The sequence below is a fragment of the Calypte anna genome, chromosome 10 (genome assembly GCF_003957555.1).
Source record: "Calypte anna isolate BGI_N300 chromosome 10, bCalAnn1_v1.p, whole genome shotgun sequence".
In the NCBI taxonomy this organism is placed as follows: Eukaryota; Metazoa; Chordata; class Aves; order Apodiformes; family Trochilidae; genus Calypte; species Calypte anna.
This window is the reverse complement of record NC_044256.1, coordinates 4,524,271-4,540,934: the sequence shown is the minus strand read 5'-3', so window position 1 is coordinate 4,540,934 and position 16,664 is coordinate 4,524,271. Positions and strand designations below refer to the sequence as shown.

Sequence of the window (16,664 nt, the reverse complement as noted above, 5' to 3'; positions counted from 1 at the left end):
TGTAGGTTAAAGAGACTAATACTAAAGTTTACATTTCGCTTTCACTTTTACACATTAAGAAAGAAAAAACCAATCTTTACAATTTGGAAGCTCATTTAGATATTTAGATTCTTTCAGTCCCTTTGGCATGAACTCATACCTTCTCCTGTAACTTTTCAACAGTCTTGTTCAGTTCCCTTTGTTCATTCTCCATCTCATTCTTTATCTGCTTTAAATGTTCCTTCTGGTGAATTTCATCTTTTAACTGCTGAGTTAACTGCTGCCGCTCCTGGGAGATGCAACGGATGTTCTCCTACAGTAGATTAAAAAAATATATACAATGAAATGTAGACTTCTTTTTCTAAGGCCTTAAAGGAATGTTCTATAGCACTCACTATGCCACAGCTCTTGCAACATTAAACAAATAAATAAATAGTTTACTGAGTTAATAATTTGCTAGCCTGTATTTTAGCAACACAGTGGCTTCATCTTTTCTATAAACTCCTAAAATACTGTTCCGACATTCACAGGACCAAACATAGACCCTTTTCTTTATTCTGCTACATGCAAAGCTAACAATCCTCTGCAGTTACACACTTGTCAGCACAACGTTCAGTATCTATTTCAGCTTTCACATTTTCCATGTTTTCTTTAATGCTCCCTTAAATGTTTCCTCAACAAAACCATTTTCCCCAACTTAAAACAAAACAAACCCAACCAACCTACAACAACAAGAAAAAAACAACCACAAGCTTTTCCTACAATGAGTGAGAAGTAACTATTGGGGACTTTTCTTTCCTGTTGCTGTGGTTCTGTAGCACCCAGAAGCCTTAAGCAAGATGATGTCTCATTGTGACAGATGCTGTGCAAACAGAACCTTGCAACTCCTGGCTGGATTACATTCTGAATGAACTGCAGAGCTATGATTATGCTCATCTGTGATGAGCTCCAAATGTTTCTCTTATCATACTTAGGATGCTCAAGAACCTACCCTAAATTCTATCCATCAGCAGAGGAACTGACTGTCACTAGTTCATTCCAATAGAAGGAAAGCAGTTTAGTCTTTCATCTGCAAGGGGGACTCACTTCTTCTTTCTCCCTCCATAATAAAATATCTTAATGGTCCAACTCTAAATGCACTGCAAGACTAGAAGAAGAGAGTTGCTGTTTATGCAGTCTGAGAGGCACTGCTAAATTGATTTCAACCAGATTATAGAAAGTTTACATTCCAACAGAAGATTGTAAATAATTAAATAAACATATATTGTAAAAAGCATTCCAAGACATTGCTTTACACTTTAATATTGGAAATACAAAGTTTTATTGAATGTCTGATACTTATGATGCTTATTTTATTGTACTTCAAAAATGTCAAAACACAGTAGTAAATCTGTAGGCAATATAAATCAGAATCTTGAAAAATAATTGTTCTAAGAGGAAAGAAAGAACACCACCAAATGTTACAAGTTTAAGACTTCTTCAGAACTGTTGTCTCACTTGCTTTTGTATATAACTTGTCAACAAAAGGCATCTCTGATAAAAACAGAAGTTATGATGGATGACTAAGAAGTGTATACATAACCTTAAAACATGCTGGTGGCATGATATGTTGCAAAATCTAATTCTACACCAAAATTGGTTTAGCTGACACCAAAATACTTTGAACCTTTTCAAGGTTCTTAATTTTAGCACCTCAGTTCTAGAAGCTGCTTAAGCCTTGGGACCCTGATAATGTTCCATACTTGAACAGATGAATAATAGTGCCAGCAGGATGCTATTCTGCACTTCCAGTGTGCTGAAAAGCAAAGTAAACATCAGAACAAATCTGGTGACTGTCTTCAGGATTATAAGCAACATCAAAAAACAAAATAACAACCAAGTAAATAAAATCAGCCACTAATATGTGAAGAAATTTATTCTACTACTCCACCAAATTGCAAAATTAAGTATGAATAATAACAATTTTAAAAGAAATTAATAGTATGGGGCTTGATGCAAGCATTGGATTACTTCAGTTTTCATCAGGTCTTGCTAACTTTTGCTTGATTGTCAGATATGTAAAATAATTAAATGCCCGAAACTGAAATTTAGCTTTTTCTCCTTTGAGTTATATCCTGGTATCCTGAAAAGCCAAATCTGTATTTACGTGTATCACATCTCCCCATTTTCATAACTATATTTTTACTGTTTGTTACCAAGAAGGATGAAAAAGAAATACTAAATGCATCACTAAAAATTGGAAAGTGTTCTGCAGTTGTATTCACTATTGCTTTAATAGAAAATGCAATAACTGACTTGTTGCAAAGAGAAATTTGAGTTGTGTTGAATTTGGTTTTAGTTATTTCAACAACAAAATGACAGCAGCAATGCTGCTACAGAATATTATGGGAACTGAATTTCAGGTGCTTCATGTTCTCATTACCACACATCTCTTAAAGTCTTTCATGCCCCATGAGAATCACAGGGCTGTAGTGAGACAGGACCAGGTGCCCTGAGTTATTGATGAGTGGGTGTGGGTTCACCTGTGTCTGGCCTCCCTCCTGAGCATGTGCAGGAGCAGGGGGCCAATAAGAGAGCAGCTGACACCCACGGAGAGAGCTCTCACTCTTCAGTGAGGATGGAGAAGTCCACAGCTCGAGGAGCTCCAGGAGCAGGCAAGAAGGGGTAGATCCCGGAGCCCCAGGAACAGCCCTAGGACATCGTCCAGGAATGGGCTAAACCCTGAGGCCTCAGGATCAGCCCTAGGAGCAAGAAGCTACACAGGGCTAAGCATTTTCTGCACCCAGCAAAGTTCCTATCGATTTCCAGCCTTCCCTTCTGGTAAATTACATTTATTAGTGACAGGGGAAAGGAAAGGCTTCTTTGAGTACACACATAATACAAGACTGAAAAGAAATTTACATCAGTGCTGTTTCTTACCAAACAGACAAGTTTTACTGCACAATTAGATGGATCACGTTCACAACCATTGTCTTTGGAAAAGTTTATAATAGCTGATTGTTCTCTGGCCTTGACAAATTCTACTTGGCTGGAAAAAGCAGTTCCCTTACTCCACTATTCTGCAGATTTTATTTTTCAAAATCTATTAGCATATGTCCATACTATAATCTGTGTTATTTAGGTAGCAACAATGCTTTAGAATCATTGATTCTTCAAATAGTGAAAGCACCAGTAAAGCATAATTGTGTTTTTTCTCATATGTTGCCAGTAGGAAACTTGAAAAAAGAGGTATAGGTTGAAACGCTCACGAAAACTGAGCACTGCAAGAGATACTACTTCATTCTTGCAGTATTATTCAGGGGCAATAATATGCCATATGTGGACTGCTCTAAAACAGAAGTTATAAAACATCATGAGACACTAAAAAAAGACTACTTGCTTGACTAGCCATAAATAAAATTTCAATATAAACTGAGGCTGATTTTAGTCAAAAGCATTAAATCAACTTGTCTATAATAATTAGGTGTATGCCAGATTTAGCTTTTACAGGTAGAAATATGGGATGGAGGAGGAATAGATTTTGCTATGTTTACAGTAACTCTTACAATTCTATTCATATTTTCATTGTCATTCTTATCCCAGTCCTCCATTAAAAGTAGTTTGTACCATGTAAAAAAGCACGACGAGCCAGTCAAGAATTAACTTTCCACTGTGATAAGGGTTGTTACTGTGCCAGTGTTTGTCATCTAAATTGTCAAAGTCAAAGCAGCCTACTGCACAACATTATTGTTAAAAACAAGCAAAAATCTAAAGACAGAAATGCTGAACTGTTCTAAAAAAAAGGGACCACTGAAGTCCATTAGTGCTCACATTTGGTGGACAAGAAGAGTGTAGAATCAGAAAGAGGATCACATTTAATGTGCCAGAAATTAGTCATAAATTGTGAATAAAAAGGCAAGACAGACTCTTCTTTCTGTCACCTTTTCTAGATTTTTTTTTATTTGGAGAGCAGCCTGGAGACAGCATTACTTGGCCTTATGCCCTGAAGGATGCATAAACAGAAAAGAAAGAGCACACTTTTGAAGCATCTTGAGCCAAAGCTAATCAAGATTCAGGAGATGCATATGGTGCACTGATTCATGTTGTGCAGGAAGGTCAAACCAGACTGTGACAGAAGAGAGCTCCTGGCAAGCAGCACTCATTGTATGCCAGTGAGGAACAAGGGGCCAGCTATGGTGATGATACAGACTATCAGTAATACATACAAGCAAATCTGGAGGTTCAGTGAGGTAGAACAGATAAACAGAGAAAAAAAAAAAAAACAAAACCAACTGACAAAAAGCCAAGTATGAAACACTTACTCATGTCATTACAAGGAACATCAACTTAAAAACATTCTGTAGAAACAAAATTTATATTCCTCTAGCTCATCTCACTTTAAAGACAAAGTAGAATTTTCTTCTTGGTTTGTTGGTTTGGTTGTTTGTTTTCTTTTCCTTTTTACCACAATTAACTGCACCATAAGAACATGCTGGTTAACACAACTGACCCTTGGTTTATAACCCACTTGCAGATAATCTGGGAGAAAGTATATCCTTTCCTTGATACTGAGTAGAATAAGGAGCAGGGTGGAAAAAGGACTTTACACAGAGTTTAAGAGGCTGCAAGTCCTAGTGATATGTGTTAAATTTCTCTGGTTTTGTGATGAAATATACCAGTTCCATGAAGCATTTGCAATTAAGACACACTGCTAAAAATAAGTTAATAAATTATTAAAAATACAACACAGTAGTGTGATACTATGTTTACAGGAAACATTTGAACACTGCATTGAGATCTCGACTGTAAAACACAGTGTACTTCAGAAAAGAATGAGATGTTACACTGTAGAAAGCAGTGGTGACTCACATAAACAAGAAAGAAATTTAAATAATCCAAATGGCTCTTGTTCTTACCTGCATATCTTCTAGTTGGCTTTCCAAAGACTTCTTTAATACTACCAGTTCTTTCACTTCCTTTTCAGCATGTTTCAAAGCTTCTTCTAATTGCTGTTTCTCTTCCTGCAATGATGTGATTTGATACACTTAGAAATAGCAGTAAACAAGTAAACAGTGCTATAAAATATGTTTACTCTGGCCTCCCTCTAACCTCCCCAGCTCCAAGCTGTGACTTGCTTTTACACTGGTTTTCACTGGCAAAATCTTTCTTATACATCTCAACAGACTGTATCCTGCTTCTTGACAACCTGCTGTTTTGCTTAGCCTAGTAGGTCAAGAGAGGTTCTCCTCCCCCTCTATTCTGCATTGGTGAGGCCGCACCTGGAGTATTGTGTCCAGTTCTGGGCCCCTCAGTTCAAGAAGGACAGGGAAGTGCTTGAAAGAGTCCAGCGCAGAGCTACTAAGATGATTAAGGGAGTGGAACATCTCCCTTATGAGGAAAGGCTGAGGGAGCTGGGTCTCTTTAGTTTGGAGAAAAGGAGACTGAGGGGTGACCTCATCAGTGTGTTCAAATATGTAAGGGGTGAGTGTCAGGGAGATGGAGTTAGGCTCTTCTCAGTGGTGACCAGTGATAGGACAAGGGGTAATGGGTGTAAATTGGAGCACAGGAGGTTCAAGTTGAATATCCGGAAAATTTTTTTCCTGTAAGGGTGACAGAGCCCTGGAACAGGCTGCCCAGGGGGGTCGTGGAGTCTCCTTCACTGGAGACATTCAAAACCCGCCTGGACACGTTCCTATGCGAAGTGCTCTAGGTGGCCCTGCTCTGGCAGGGAGGGTTGGACTAGATGATCTTTCGAGGTCCCTTCCAACCCCAAGGATTCTATGATTCTATGATTCTATCGCCTGTCCTCCTCTTCCTCACTATTTGTTCTACAATGCAACCTTTGCAAACAGGAAGGAGACTACTTAAGGAGCTTGTGTTCTTAACTTACCTCATATTTCTTTGCTTTTTCCTCCACTGAATTTTCTTTTCCTTTCATATTATCAATTTCTTTGTGCAGCTCTTCAATTTTACTCTTTAACTCATCAATTGTTCTCTTCAACTGTTCATTTTCCTCGTTCAGCCCTCTGACTTGATTTTCTATACTACTTCGCACCTCTTGTGCAGCATTTCTTTCACTGGCAAGGACAGCAGCACTCTAGTGAAAACACATTATATAATATTTAAAAAAATAATAATAACTCATGCTGTTCTCCAATAGAAGTTTCCTATGGCACCACAGCAAATGTAGCTAGCATATAACTTTGAAATGTCAAAGAAGTATGCGTGCATTACAAAAGTATTTTTTAATTCATATTAATGTGTGAAAACACACAAGAATTTTTTTCCTCAGGCATGCCCTTGTGCTAGCTAAAGTAACATACAGCATTTGAACAGTCTCATGCCTTTCATCACATTTTCACCTTAACATAGTTTTTTATTTCCCTAAAATATTTTCATTACCAAATCTCATAGTGAGATAATTCCAACAAACCTAAAAAAACCTCCACAAACATCAAAAGCCATATGGATCTTTAGGGAAAAACATACTGATGAAGTGTCTTCCACAGTCACACAAAACTTAGACAGTCTGACCCCACTGCTTCTTCCAAGCACTAACATACTACACTCTACATCTATGAAACTCTGTGCATGTGCAGAATAATTCAACCTAGGGAACAGAATCAACAGGATCAGCCCCACACTGTTTTAAAACAGTCAAAGTGCTCTGCCAGCACAGAAGAGCAGATGGTGAGCAGGCATGAACAAGCTATAGAGACTGGAAGTACCTTACAATGGTATTGGTGCAGCTCTACCTGCATATCATACAGCCCACACTTGGGCTTGCTTGGTTTTCAGCAACTTGTATTCAAAAAGACACACTGGTTTTGTTGATTTTTTTTTCCAGACACTCAAATTAATATATAACAAAGACAAATTACAACAAGCTACTCATCACGATTTATCACGTGATAGATTTTTTTTTTTTTTTTTTGGCCTGGCCACTTGCTGCATCATGGAGCTTTTCAGAGCTCATCTTCACACCTTAGTCTCACCACTTACCCTCTTGAAAACACCCTACCATTTATCATGGAAACCTTGAGTGGAAGCATATCTGTCTATATTGTTATAGTATACAGTTATACTATAACACAGACAAGGTAAGTACTCATAAACATTTAATTCAGTGGGGTAAAGAGCTGGAAAGATTTAATCTTTGCCCTTCATTGTACTGGCAGTCAGGATTCCCTCCAAAGAACATAAAAGAATTTGAGATATAATTTGTGGTTCTTGCTCTTGGGCATTCAGGGCCTGATACAAATCAAGACTCTGCACAAAGGTGCAGTTCTCATGTACAGGCCCATTGCCTTCTAAATTAAGGCCTTAAACAACAGTAAGAACACTGGAGCAGACATATGAGTCAATCTAGACCAATATTCTCTGCAGTGGCCATAGCTGATATTTATGGAAAAGAACAGGAAGAACTACAGGGTGAGCCTTTCCCCTTTACACACTGCCCAGTCTCAACATTTTTTCCTTCATGAATGTATCATCTATTAATTTCTCTAATACTTTTGGAATCTATTTAATCCTTTAACCTCTACATCATCTGGTAACAATAGGCAATTAATTACCAGAGCATAACATTTTTGCACGTGAAATTGCATTTATGTGGGTGAAACCATAAGAAATCCTACAAAGTGGTTTGGTAAGGCACTATTTTGTTAAACATTTTATGAAAGCATGAAAATCACTCCAGCTATGCTGCTTTTGATTGCAGCTCCTGATTTTGGTCTCCCCACTCCCAAAAGGAATAAGCAAAAAGTTATATAAAAGAGTGTTTACAAAGTGCACCCTCTCTAGATTGTTTCCTAGCAAGCAACAGCTTTAAAATCATGCAAATTAGTTTGATAAAGCGGGAATTCAGAAAACACTCAGACTGTCTACGAGGTCAATGAACTTATTATACAAAAACTGGCAGCATAAGCAGGCTGACAAGTTCTGGTCTTTTGAAAATACTGAAAAAACTTGTTCTTCTCAGTACACAACCTGCTAAAAGCTCTGAAATAAATCCCTGCTCATGCTTTCAGTTCTCACAAACTAAAATTTCAATAGCATTTATATATTCCTTTAATTTTTTCTTTTTGCATAAAGCAAAGTTGTACTAATTAGCAAGCACTCCACCAGCAACTCCTTTTTTGTCTCATTTCCCCTTTCTGGAGCTGAGTGAAAGCAGCTGATGCATTCTGGGGAGCTGAGAGAAAGGAATGTTGATTTGTCTGTTCTTTTTCATCCAACTGCCTACCCGGGGCTGCACAGTACAAGAGGGCTGCAGCAGACCCACACTGTACCTGAAGATTCCGGGTACTACCTCACCATCTCACCTCCATGGTTTCCTCTACACAGGAAGCATTATTTAATTTACAGTACATGCACACACAAAAGTAAACAACAAAACAAACCCCCCATATCCACATACATAAACATACACAAGAGATACACATATATATTTGTATTTAACCTAACAGCTTTACAATTAAGTTCTACCTACTCTAATGAAGTCATAGCTAGAGGTCTACCCCAGCCTGCCCTTTGCTGTATCTTGGGATCCTGTTCCAGCCACAAAAATTAAACTAAACTGGTATTCTCTCTCCTTTTCCACTATGTATTTCACTAGGTTAGCAAGAAGCTAGCTGAATATTTACGAAAAAGGCAGGGAAGTATCAAGTGCAAGTATTATCTTTATTAACCTAATTTAAAATCTTGGAAATAAATTTGGTATATAAGTAAACCTGCCCAAAGTTCTAGCTGCCTGAGTGACCAACACTAAGCCAGCAGATCTTCACAGGTCTCCAACAACCTCAGCAACCTTCACATAACTTAACTATTCACAGAAAATTGCTTTCTTTCCCCCAAAAGGTGTATGTCTTTAAAGAAATACAAACAATACATACATACACTGACATCTTTTTTTTTTCCAAGATGGCAGAAGAACTCTCAGTATATATGGGCAGCTTTACTGTGTTGTAGTTGGAGCATGGACATTTTTCTTACAAATCTTCTGTGGACAATAGGAGAAATGTTCTTCACAACGCACATTTCACTGAACACTACTGTTTCAACAGCTTTTCAACTTGTTTCAGATAAGACTAAAAAGAAGCCCTTTTTCTATTCTTCACTTCTAGTCTTATGTGGCACCCTGTGTCACCATATACTTCCCCACCAGGTCCTTTCTTGAGAAGGCAGGTGATGGGGCAGAATAGAGCCCAGATATCATTAGAATTTATGTGCAAAGGAAACAAGATGTAGTTCTAACAGATCTTTTAGCAGCACCACTAGGGAAGAACCCAGTGGAGAGAGTGAGGAGTTCCTTATCCATAGGTATTGAACAATTACATAAGATTCAGGCTAGCAGCTATCAAATCATACATGGACACTGCTGAAGCAGAAATAGATTGAGTTCTTTGACTATGGAACCCTACAACACAAGCAGGGTACTCACCAGCCCCAAGCAACTAGAAGGCAGTATTACTCATGTGAGACCATACACTAAATTTACCACTTGATTGTTAGACATGGCCCATTATATTCTGCATTAATTTCCCCTAATAAAACATGGCAGTAGATGATACGAAAAACACTGCACTGAAATTACAGAGAAAGTACTGTGTACACTGGTGAATTTTGAATGCCAATTATTGCACTTCATAGGCTAAAACTGAAAGTGGCAACAGCATAAATGGTTTAAACTGTACAACAGATGGTACTTGCCATCAGCCAGTAGTAATCCTTTTCTTTTTGGGCTTGTCTACATGAGCAAAAAGGCACAGATTTCATTTAAAATTCAGTGACTGCCTCACACATTCAAAAAAGGAGTTGACAGCTGTTTGCAAAAGCATTGAATTAGAGAATTAGAATGATGAGGATGAAATAAGAAGGAAAACTGAACTCTACAAGCAAAGAAGAACTGCAGACAGGGAGAGTCACATACACAAACTGTGCTGTGGCTCCATATCCTTCAGTCCACACCACTTATTTTGTAATAGTGCTGTAGATAAACAGTGTGAGTTGACAAAAGGTTCTTAAGTCTTAATGACACCACACTAATTAATGACTCCTGTTGGTACCCACTCAATAAATCTTTTACATTGCTACATTTAGTATTTGGGTCATTGGGAAGAGGGTAATAGGGTTAGAACAAGGCTGGACTCAGTGATCTTGAAGGTCTTTTGCAGCCTGAGCAATTCTATGATTCTGTGAGGCGATGGCAGTAAAGTTTTGGCAATTCTTTTAACTAAGTTTATGTAAGTTTAACCCATCATAACAGAACAGGGTAAAGATCACAAAGTAAATACTTAAGTTGAATATGAAACATTAACAACCATGTTTTAATATAAAATGATCTTTAGTTCACAGAATTGTGGATCAGCTGCTTCAAGCAAGCTGAAATGGGATTATGTACATAAACACACAGAGAGCACATTAAGGCAGAACTGGTTAAACAAGATACCTGAAGACAAAAACTGGAATTAAGTACTGTATACTCAGATCTATTTGCCATACACAAATGACAGACCAACCAAACAAAACCCAGTATTCCAAAAACAAGGGAAAGCGGAATTGAATCAAGCATTGAAGGGGGCTCTTAGGATCTTAAAATTAGCAAAATCTCAAAGCCAAGACTGGAGTTTCTTCCCTATGAGAAATAAAGCATGCTTATTTCTTTTTACTCCCACTTGACAGTGGTGGCAGTATGCTTCAGTAAACTACGTTTTTACTAAATTTTATTTTGGAATTATATTTATGTGAGCCAAAAATCCTACAGCATTTTCCTTGCTATGTTTGTTTGCTGGCATTTGCTTCGCCTTTCCTTTCAATCTGCCTGTCCTGACTCTGTCTTCCAGGGCATTCAGTGCTTTCAATTCTCTACATTAAGCCTGTTTCACAATCTGATTTCCATCTCTTTAACCTCTGCAGAGATAATACCTTCCTCTTAATACCCATGTCCTTGTAGACTTCTTAAACACAATCATATCTATTTCTCTTCTATTACATTTAAATACATGAAATATTTTACTATGCTTTCTCAAAAGTTATGTTTAAACTCATGATTTAAGACTGAGCAAGCCTTATCAGCAGACTCAAGATAGAGGTTGGGTTAAAAAATGCTCGATTTTTAAAAAAACTGGAAGAAAGAAAGGAAAAAAAAAACCTGTCTGGAAGAAAGAAAACATAGCTCTGATCATGAAGTTCTACACTACAAAGTCCTTTGGGACTGCTTGAAGATAAGCTTCTGCCTCCTGACATTGTCAATATACCATACTGAACATGCAGTAGCTTTACTTACTAGGCCAACAGTAGACTCAAACCAGTATAAGTAAAACAATTTATCTAATCCTAAAAGAAAGGTTCATGGCAAAAACCAGTTTCTGATTACAAAAAAAGAACACACATGGAGGAAAGTAACCCATGGTGGCCTATAACCACTGAATTTTTTAATAGTTCTCATACATTTTAATTCCAAAGGATTAGTCAATAAGCTTGAGAACAAGTCAAGAGTTTACAGTGGAAGAGGCTGTTGCTGCAGAAATAAAGGAGTGAGGCAGTAAGAGAAAGAATATTTTCACAGCTGAGGTACCCAAATACAGCCCTAGACAATCTGGAATCTATTCTTTCTTCTCCTGAAGAGCTCCTGAGGCAAGCTGCTCAACCAAAGCTTTCCAGAGGGGATCAATAACTGCATACTCCTTAATTTTTTTGGTGCTTGATTTGTGACTCTACAGCTTAGTTTCCAAAGTCTCAAGTGCACAGCTGCAACTGAAGTCAGCAAACATTGTACCCTGAATATATCAAGGACTTTATAATGGTTAACAATGTGTTAACCTAGGGACCTACATTTGAATGTGCACAACTAATGGATCCTTTTAACAGTAACCTCTCTCTTTCACAGGGAATAACATTACTTACGAGTTTGCAGCTATGCTGAGAAAATGAGTTTCTTAAACAGTCGATATCATTCTTCAGAAGAATGCATGCAAACATACATATGTGTGTGTACTCTTTGATTTGGTATGGACACCTCACTTATAAAGCTTTAGCTAGCGTAGATCTGCCCATCTCAGTCCACATTGTCAAAGGTGCTGGAGTTTATATGCGTGTAGCATTTAGCTTTCAGCTTTGGGCCTGAGGAAACTACTCTTTACAAGGGAGCTTCAGCAATGAAGTTCAGTTCCTTCACTTCTCATCTTGGTTCTCTCAGGTGTTTTGCCTAATGAGAAACTAATCTATTTTAGCCCGTGTTTCTGTCTGTGTACATAGTTGTATATGTGTCCATAAATATTCTAAAGTATAATAAAATTAGTCAAGGCCAAACTTAAGTCAAGTGTTAAATATTGTTAAAACTACTCTGTTATAGGAATCTCAGGTAAGCAAATTCGTTTACAAATCACTCTAATCTCAGCTTCAGTTAAAACAGTGAAAAGATGAGAGATGAAGCTCAGTTTAGTACATAAGGCATAAGAATCCGTCCTACCACTCATTATTGGGTAAACCCAAATAAACTGGACAGAAGACGCATACAGGGTCCCTTCAAGCTATCAATGAAGTATCCTATTTCACCCTGAATACAGCAAAAAGCCTCTCGGATAAGAATGCAGAAAATGTTCTGTGGCTCCACACCTTTTTTACCACGCCCTCAACAATGGCAAAGACATGAGAGTGGTTGCATAACTGATAATTTAAAAGCTGTTTTGGCTGACTTCAGTGTTTCAGCTGGTGAAATTCCCCTTTGGCAGTGACAGCACAATACAGGACCTTTAGAGTTCTTTTACAAAATAAAGGAAGAGCTCAAGTGAAGGGAAGCTCAGTATCTTACTCATATCTTCTTAGAATTGTTAAATTTTGGCTAGATTTCAATGTTTATCACCACAACTCAGAGGGAGGGAGAGGGAGGGAGAGGGAGGGAGAGGGAGGGAGAGGGAGGGAGAGGGAAGGAGAGGGAGGGAGAGGGAGGGAGAGGGAGGGAGAGGGAGGGAGAAAGAATAAGAAAAAGAAAAAACCACAAACAAGCAAACAAAAAAACCCCAAAAAACAACCTACACCCAAAGACTGACACCCAAGCAAAACGACCAATACAGTGAGTCTCAAGACAGGTATAGCCCTTTAATTGTAATCCTTATTAGCTCTTCAGTAAAGAGAGCTTCTGAAATCAGTATTATTCAGGTATAGTCATCTAGTTTTTAAGGCTCATGAATGCAAATAACAGGTCTTTATTTCTGTTTGTAGTTCTGGTATTTTTGTCACTGTGCACCTTTAGGCAATTCTTCTAACCTTAGACACTATTTCTTAAAGCAGTTGGAAGCCCTGGGATGAATAACATGGTGACACTGAATAGCATGGATAATAACATCTGTGTCTCTCAGGCTACCAACCCCCCCAAAAAAACAAACTCCAAAAAAACAACCAACCAACCAAAACCAAAAAAACAAACAAAACACAAAAAATCAACCAAAAACCAAACAAACAAAAAACAAAAAAACCCCTCAACAAACAAAGAAAAAAAGCAAACAAACCCAAAATAAACAAACAAACAAAACAAAACCCAAGCTTCTGGAAAAGAGACTAAATGACTAAGCAGCTTTACTTAATTGCTTTTCAACCTTACACTGATCATATTAATTCTTCCCAAATCTCAAAATGAGGCCTCCCCTACTTTAACATGTGGCTCTGGCTCTGTGCCTTTGGAAGTTAATTATTACTGGTTACCTATTAAAAGGGTCAGTTATCTCTTAGTGAGGTATGCTGCAACCAACTTGAATGCTCAGCTGTACTTCAAGAGATTATTCAGTAAGTGCATAAATTTACAAGCAAGCCAAACTGTTTTTCCTTCTAGTTCAGCTAAAGCAGTTCTATTTACTGGTTAATAATTATTCACTTGTGATGGTTTTGAGATAAGTCTTGTTTTCTTGCAAGGCCATTTTCACTGATGTAATATGTATCACATCCTTAATATTATTTCAAAAACTACTTAGCTCTTCATTTTTGAAATGTAATGACAGATTTAAATGCCCACATTTTAAAATAGAGAATGCACCCCTTTTTTTACCGTGAGCATATTAAACAAGATTTCCCAATATAAGCATGACCTAACATTTATACAGTTATAAAATCCAGAGCCAGAAAAGTATTAACCTCTCAACCAGTAGCTGTATCAATGTCATATTATCCTCCCAGCTATGTAACCTGACATACTCAGACTGGCTTAAATTAATAGCTTTTTCAAGGTCAGACATTCTTGCAAAGACTAGAGTAAAATATTAACTAGTCCTGTGTTCACACTGTACTCTACTGAATGGACTTAGACAGTCTAACACTTCACACACATACACAAACACATGCTTTAACAGGACAAACCACCTGAACATACAGAATCTGTCTTCTGACAGTAAGGATCAGAGATCCTCCTGATGGTATTAAAGAAGTATCCGACTGCAAAGGCTCCTGACAACTTTCAGAAAAAAACAAAAAAACCAAACAGCCAAACACCACAAAGAACCCCCCTTCCCAATCCAGACTAACTGAAATAGTCTTGGCCAAATAAGGTTCACAATGGTGAAGTGACTTTATTAAACAGATTTCATTTGGGGGGGGGTGGGGGTGGGAGGGGGATCTTGTTTAAATGTGGTTCAGGCCAACTCAAACAAAAATCTGCAGACAGTTTTGCTCAGAAGCTTTCTTGACTTTCTATACAGTACAAAAATCACTCAAATTGTAGTTTCATGGTACTGTCAGCATCCAAACACGTCCCCACTAAATAAATGAAGGAGTAAACTGCATGGAAATGGAAGGCCAGAGAACCTGGAATTTTAAAATTTTGTTTTAGCACCAAAGACAAAGTCACCAAGTTACACCTTCAGTGCACTTTAGAGGCATGTTTCTTTTTCTTGTAGACAACACAGGTAATATTCCATAATTGGTTTAGTATTTAGTTTAATGGGTGCTTAAAAAAAATGCATGAGGTTATTACCAAACAACTTCCTTTCCACACACAGAACAGACTTACAGCAAAACCAAACAAATCTGTCTCCCAGATTTACCATATACAGTTGTAAAATGTGTTTCCAGTAACAATGTGTACTTAAGTCCTGCCTGCAGCCTTTCTTCCACCACCAAGTTTCTGTCTCTGCACTCTCTCTTTCCCCCATTCCATCTGTGTTTGAAGGACCACACTGAAACCCAAAAACATACCAGGCTTTTAGAGGTATGGTAAAGGAAGGAGGAAAACTAAAGAGGAGGGGGAGAGGTGTCAGGTCATGAAAGAGTAAGCATTGGCTTGGACCAGTCACTCCACTATTCTTTGGCTCTGAATAGAGTTTAAACCAGTTACCAACCAGGGGTGAGCTTCTACCCCTCACAACAACAACAAAACAACAAAAACAAAGTGTTATTTCAAGATGACAAAGGCTGTCTCAGGCAAGCGAAGAGAAAAAAACCACAACCAGTGGCATTTGAAAGCCTGCTTTATCTTCTCCAAATCTTTTCCAGTTGTTGCATATGGTGTTTCAGGTCAATGGACTAAACTCAGACACAGCATTCAGGATGCAGATTCAGATGAGTTATAGATGTATGCATATACACAGGCATAAAGATGTCCTTATGCCCAAGTAATTCCTATCACATTGTTTCTTTCACTGCTATCAAGATGATTTTTTTTATAGAGCTATTCATTTTAACCAAGTTATCACCTTAGAAGTGACACAAGTTAGCTGGGATCCATACATATAAATTTACAGATACATATATTAAATCTATCACTTTATGTATCAAAGTGTCTCTGAGTTGCTCAGCAAGCAGTTATGTCTTTAGTTTATATGCCAAGTCATTTCTACAAGAAAGGCATACACAGTATATATCAGTATCACTTACAGTGCTCAAGCTAGTTTTTGTTAAGCTTCTGCTTTTATGTGGGAGATTTTTAATAGCTTAGAGGAAGAAATACATTATCAGGTTAAGTGAAAAAGATGTGAGGAGGATACAGATGTGTTGCAAATTAACTTTAAAGCCTACAGCATAAGACAGTACAGAGAAGCCACTTTCATTCAAAGCTTTGTGCTAGATTGACCTAAAATCACAATCACTTCATACAGATGTGCTAAAAAACAATAAGACAAAAGCTTCTCATCTACAATGGTAACAATTTTATATTATTTTCTTATTTTAAAGGAGTACACTTTTCATCTGTCACATGTGCAGAAGACCATGGGCTTTTGCTGTTCCTACCAGATGCTCTGGTAAAATTCTTTCTTAATAATACCACGTCTTAACACATACATGTTAAAGCTCCACAAGCTTCATTGCATTCTTAAATGTGTTGATAAGTGAATCAGCTTCTACACCCTCAGTGCTTGTTTTATCATTTTGTGGACAAGGTCAGAAACACAATAAACCCTAAATGAAAAAGTCAAGGTCAAACTCAGACAAGCCTCTTCATAATGTGATGATTACAGATTTTTTCTGAACAACTGAATTTGTGCAGACTGCTTCTCAAAACAGACACAAATTACAGTGCTGTGCAGCTTGCAACTGCACTCCTGAGCTGGTACAATTTCGGTGGAATTTGAACAGTACCAGTTGCAACAACATCTGCAGCACCTAGTTTGCTACAACCTTTTACCTACAGAATTACATTCCAAAAGCTATTTCCAAATTTTACTGAAAAAGGGGCACTTTGTCTACAGCAACAGAGCCTTCATGTTCAAGTAGTACAA

The 16,664-nt window shown here is 37.8% G+C and overlaps 1 protein-coding gene across 2 annotated transcripts in view; it reads right to left on the bottom strand.

Moving 5' to 3' along the window:
- The window catches only part of CGNL1 (cingulin like 1), a 53,686-nt gene that overhangs the window by 12,065 nt on the left and 24,957 nt on the right, over positions 1-16,664 (bottom strand). For both annotated transcript variants that reach the window (XM_030457401.1, XM_030457402.1), the window contains exons 9-11: positions 5,849-6,055; positions 4,875-4,979; positions 140-292 (exon numbers count right to left, since the gene is read on the bottom strand). In XM_030457401.1, the coding sequence (XP_030313261.1) occupies positions 140-292; positions 4,875-4,979; positions 5,849-6,055 (465 nt within the window). The remainder of the gene's footprint in view (positions 1-139; positions 293-4,874; positions 4,980-5,848; positions 6,056-16,664) is intronic.